This window comes from Dermacentor andersoni, chromosome 5 (assembly GCF_023375885.2).
Source record: "Dermacentor andersoni chromosome 5, qqDerAnde1_hic_scaffold, whole genome shotgun sequence".
Taxonomy (NCBI): domain Eukaryota; kingdom Metazoa; phylum Arthropoda; class Arachnida; order Ixodida; family Ixodidae; genus Dermacentor; species Dermacentor andersoni.
In genome coordinates this window covers 4,875,965-4,881,964 of record NC_092818.1, presented here as the reverse complement: position 1 = coordinate 4,881,964, position 6,000 = coordinate 4,875,965, and the positions used below count along the sequence as shown (strand labels likewise).

At 48.1% G+C, this 6,000-nt stretch overlaps 1 protein-coding gene across 1 annotated transcript in view; it reads left to right on the top strand.

Annotated features, from left to right (window-relative positions):
• The first annotated feature begins 934 nt into the window (after positions 1–934).
• The window catches only part of LOC140218426 (uncharacterized), a 29,324-nt gene continuing 24,258 nt past the window's right edge, over positions 935–6,000 (top strand). The window contains exon 1 of the mRNA XM_072288131.1: positions 935–1,919. Within this exon, the coding sequence (XP_072144232.1) occupies positions 935–1,919 (985 nt within the window). The remainder of the gene's footprint in view (positions 1,920–6,000) is intronic.

Sequence of the window (6,000 nt, the reverse complement as noted above, 5' to 3'; positions counted from 1 at the left end):
TGTATGACGGGGGGAGGGTTCCCTCATTTCGATTAAGCGTGTGACGTGTTTTTTGTATCTCCAGTGATTCCAGATACAGACGCAATTTTTGGTTTCGTTCTTGGCCGATAATTCTCGAGCGATCCCAGTCGATATTGTGGCCCGTTGCATCCGTGTGCTCGGCTAGGGCATTTGACACTGTACGCTTCTTTTCGACATCTTTCTGATGCTGCCTCAGTCTCTGTTTGAAGTTGCCCGATTCACCGATGTATGCGTAGTCGCAATCTGCGCAGGGTATCTTATAGACCACGCCGGGAAACGATTCTCTCGGAAGCCTGTCCTTAGCGCCGACGAGCGCTTGCCTCAGCTTACATACGGGCACGTGCGCCACCTCAACGTCATAACTGCGTAGAACGCGAGACAAGGTTTCGCTTATCCCTGGAACGTAAGGTATGGCGGCACGCTTTCTTGGTCGGGGATTGGTCGGACGAGCTGGATTGGACAGACGGCGCTCCACAGCAGTCAAAAAGGATGTGGGGTAGCCGCTTGCCGAGGGATCACCTCGCACGTGGTCCAAGTCAGTGGAAAGGCTTTCTGCTGTGGTGCAAATGCGGTTCGTGCGGTTGAGCAGTGAGGCAGCAACCGACCTTTTGTGAGCGTCTGGATGAACGGAATAAAAGTTCAGGTAGCGGCCAGTGTGTGTGTCCTTACGGTACACGCTGAACGAGAGCCGTCCATCGCGTCTGGTGACAAGTACATCTAAAAAAAGGGAGTCTGCTGTCGACCTCTGTCTCAACTGTGAATTGGATGGCCTTTTCTTGACTGTTTAGGTGCGCAGTGAACGTATCCAAAGCGCTGCGCCGAATCAGACAGAAACAGTCGTCCACATAGCGCAGAAAAACTTTTGGCCTAGGGCTGAAGGACGCGAGAGCACGCCTTTCCAAACTTTCCAAACATGGTGCACAGTGTCAAGCTTGACAGACGTTCGGAATCTACCAGACCATACCGGGCGTACAACCGACGAACTACGGTATACAACCTTTCTTCGCACAGCGTCGACCCAGCCGAGGCCTCGGTCCTAGAGCTAGGTCTGAATTTCAATGTTGCACCTGCACCTGACGTGCGAAAGGTTGTGTGTGCGGTGGAGTGCGCGGTTAACCAAGTTGACCCATCCCGCCGTGACGAGGCTCGCACCCGCGCCATTGGTGTCCTTTCTGGTCTGCACCGGAGGAAGTTTGTTTCCCCTCTTTCCACTGAGGAACGAAAAGCCGTCAAGCGTCTTAAGGCGAACACTGCAATCGTGATCCTTCCCGCCGACAAGGGGAATGCAACAGTGCTAACTGACACGGCTGTCTACAAAAACAAGATGTTGGCTCTGCTTAATGACCAGGACACTTACGTCCGGCTCACTCGGGACCCGACCTTGAAGGTTCAGAGGGACTTCCAGACTCTCCTGGCTGACGTGTTCCGCTTCGTAGCTCCCAAGCGCAAGTCTTTGTATTTCAAGCTTCTCTGTCATAACGGTGCTGCACCTGCACTTTATGGCCTGCCAAAGGTTCATAAGCCTAACGTCCCCCTACGTCCAATCGTCGACTACACTCGCTCCCCTCTCTACAAATTGTCCGCATACCTGCACCAGCTTCTGGCTCCACTCGTCGGGAAGAGCTCCACGCACGTGAGCAACTCCTGTGACTTTATTGAAAAAGTTCGTGACGTGTCTCTAGACGACGACGAGGTGATGGTTTCGTTCGACGTGGTATCACTGTTTACCTCAATTCCGACTGACTTGGCTGTGGAAGCATGCACCTCTGCTCTGGAATCTGACAGGACCTTGCCAGACAGGTCGCCCATTGACGTTCGCGACCTCAAGAGGCTCCTCTGTTTTTGCCTTGGAAACAGGTACTTCTGTTTCGACAAGGTCTTCTACAGGCAAATCCACGGTACGGCAATGGGTGCATCCGTCTCTGTTACTGCTGCCAATCTTACGATGGAATGTTTGGAAAGGCGTGCTCTCGCGTCCTTCAGCCCTAGGCCAAAAGTTTTTCTGCGCTATGTGGACGACCGTTTCTGTCTGATTCGGCGCAGCGCTTTGGATACGTTCACTGCGCACCTAAACAGTCAAGAAAAGGCCATCCAATTCACAGTTGAGACAGAGGTCGACAGCAGACTCCCTTTTTTTAGATGTACTTGTCACCAGACGCGATGGACGGCTCTCGTTCAGCGTGTACCGTAAGGACACACACACTGGCCGCTACCTGAACTTTTATTCCGTTCATCCAGACGCTCACAAAAGGTCGGTTGCTGCCTCACTGCTCAACCGCACGAACCGCATTTGCACCACAGCAGAAAGCCTTTCCACTGACTTGGACCACGTGCGAGGTGATCCCTCGGCAAGCGGCTACCCCACATCCTTTTTGACTGCTGTGGAGCGCCGTCTGTCCAATCCAGCTCGTCCGACCAATCCCCGACCAAGAAAGCGTGCCGCCATACCTTACGTTCCAGGGATAAGCGAAACCTTGTCTCGCGTTCTACGCAGTTATGACGTTGAGGTGGCGCACGTGCCCGTATGTAAGCTGAGGCAAGCGCTCGTCGGCGCTAAGGACAGGCTTCCGAGAGAATCGTTTCCCGGCGTGGTCTATAAGATACCCTGCGCAGATTGCGACTACGCATACATCGGTGAATCGGGCAACTTCAAACTGAGACTGAGGCAGCATCAGAAAGATGTCGAAAAGAAGCGTACAGTGTCAAATGCCCTTGCCGAGCACACGGATGCAACGGGCCACAATATCGACTGGGATCGCTCGAGAATTATCGGCCAAGAACGAAACCAAAAAACGCGTCTGTATCTGGAATCACTGGAGATACAAAAAACACGTCACACGCTTAATCGAAATGAGGGAACCCTCCCCCCGTCATACACGCGCTGCTTACGTCACGTTCTAAAGCATACATAAGCTTCCATGAACCTTCCGTCATCCCATTGTGAACAAGGCTTCCGTAGCGAAGCCGAAACGTCTTTTAGATTTTTTCATTTTTTAGCACTTCTATGTTGGTCGGTGTCCTTCGTTTTATTTCTTCAATGCTTCATCCCGACCAGATGGGCTTCCGTCGAACCGTCGATTTCATTATGTATTTATGTCTGTCATCAGTGTTATTAAAGGTGGTGAGCATTTTTCAATATCTTTGTCTGCCTTGTCAGTAGACCTCTCTTTTCCATGGGTATTATTCGTGCACGTCAAATCGCAGTCCACGGGAGTTCTGTATTTCGTGACCCTGACCAAACACCAAGGACATCTTTAATAAGGGACTTTACCAGAAGCATTGCGCCGTCCAAAGGTTACAGGTGCTCTAGCAAGTAACCTATGTTTTTCTGAAGGTGTTATTCCTTCGTAAAGTTACATTCCAAAAGAAGCATATCACCTATATAAACAAAAAAGTAACCTTTTCATTTGTAACCTTTGCAAAGTTCAAAATGTAAAGGTTATATTGTTGTAACTTTTCTGTTAAAGGTACACAAAAATGTGAAGATGTGCACCTTTGTAAAGGTTACTGTGTTTAGAGTGTATGCCTATACAATATCGCGCATTCATCTAACTCTGGCGTATATATATAATTATGGGGTTTTACGTGCCAAAACCACTTTCTGATTATGAGGCACGCCGTAGTGGAGGACTCCGGAAATTTCGACCACCGGGGGTTCTTTAACGTGCACCTAAATATAAGTACACGGGTGTTTTCCCATCTCGCCCCCATCGAAATGCGGCCGCCGTGACCGGGATTCGATCCCGCGACCTCGTGCTCAGCAGGCGAACACCATAGCCACTGAGCAGCCACGACGGGTAAACTCCGGCGTGCAGTTACAATCTTGGCAATGTAGGGAAAGATTAAAAAAAGGTCGTTAACTGGTGGACCGCCTTCTACGTTCCATTAGCCTCTGATTGATAAAGCGTCCCGTTTGCCCTACGTAGCACTGGCCACAGCTAAGAGTAATTTTATAAACCACGCCCATATGACAGCCAGTAAAACTGTTCTTATTGTGCTTCACTGGGCGAATATCTGTTATTATTTTGCCTTTTACCTCCTCCTTTTTCCTCTGTACAGCAGCGCATATCTTACCTAGCTTATTGGGAGCAGTGAAAGCAGCATTAACATCATATCTACTTGCTACTTTTTTACGCCTGTGCGACACTGAATGAATGTACGGAATAGCCACTACTCTTTTTTTGCTATTACTTCTTTCTGTAATCGCGTCGGTCTCCCTCGAAACCTACTTCCTTACGCGTTCAGCCACAGTGGCCACTGCTACACTAGGATAACTTGCTTGTAATAGGTGCCGGACCTGCGCATCAAGACTGGCGCTCATTTTGTGCATGCAAGATCTGGTGAGAGAAGACTTAAAGCACGACATGGCAATTCCGTTTTTTACTACTTTGGAATGCTTGGATTGAAAGTTCAGCAACGGCTTCGAAGACCTTGGGGAGTACTGCCAACAAACGTTATTTTGTTCAAAGACCATGGAAGTGTCAAGAAACTGAATTGCGCTTCGCTGAGGAAATTCCTTGGTAATTTTTTAATCCTCCTCCATAAAGTTTAAATTGCTGACTTACTGAGGTAGCAGCGAAATCCGATTCTTCCTATTACAGAAAATCAGGTAATCATCAACCTAACGAAATATCTGGATAACGCTATCACCTAAGGCTTTCTCTAAGCAGCTGTCAACCTTACTCAGCTAAATATTGCTAAGAATAGGGGCAACCTTTGAGCCAATACAAATGCCTGATTTCTGCAGAAAAGCGCCATCTCTCCACCCAATCAGTCTCGACTTCAAGTACGATGAAAAAATTTCTAGAAAAGCTCCCGTGGAAACACCACATCTGTCAATAAAAGCCGACTCTTGGACTTGTTCTTTAATGCACTCATTTACAGAATTTAGGAACCCGTCATGCGGCAAACAATAATACAGGTCTTCGATACGCAACTAAAAGCTGTACAATCACCGGGATTTTGCTTTCTCAAGTACTGAACTAGTGCCTGAGAATTACGCAAGCTAAAGGGGTCTGAAAAACTAGTCAAGCTAAGCAATTCTGTAGGTAACTAGCGACACAGACCTGCCACGTCCCTTTGTCTGACACTATCGCACGAAAAGGAATTTCTTGCTTATGAGTCTTCGCCGAGAAAAACAGTTCCAAGGTGAGGGTTTTTTCTTTCTTAACATTAGAGACAATCCTATCAAGATCATGTATTGAAAGGAGGTCAACCGCACGTTGCTTAACTGCCGAAGGCTTAAGTTTTACTGGCTCTAAATACTTTTCTATGGCTTAAATCGCTTTTGCTCAAACGATGTCATCTGGCATAATTACGAAATAACCTTCCTTATCAGATATTACTGGTCTAAGTTTATGCTCCACAATGTTGTTAACTAACAGTCGGAGACGGTCACACGTCTTAAAATGAGAATTTGAATGTTTAATGCTAGCAATGCAAAAATTAATTAAAATATGGGGCTTTACGTGCCAAAACCACTTTCTGATTATGAGGCACGCCGTAGTGCACGGAGGGCTCCGGAAATTTCGACCACCTAGGTTTTTTAACGTGCACCTAAATCTAAGTATACGGGTGCTTTCGCATTTCGCCCCCATCGAAATGCGGCCGCCGTGGCCGGGATTCGATCCCACGACCTCGTGCTCGGCAGCTTAACACCATAGCCACTAAGCAACCACGGCGGGTGCTAGCAATGCAATCTGAAATACAGCGCGAGCGTTCTTCTTCCGGGACGAACCTGGTTATGCAGCGCGGTATGCTTAAAACGTCAACGGGTTTTATGTTAGGCTTAAGATAGTGCTTAGGACCTAAAGCAAGCGTTTTTCTATGGGTATAACTTACGATGGTGTCTCCAAGAACCAGTACGTTATTTGACGGTGAATTATTAGAAAGGTGTTTCTTCTTACTTTGCTGAAGCTCCGGAAGTTTCATCCTCCATAGGAAGTCCGCGCGTTGCACGGCTAACCTATTCCAATCAAC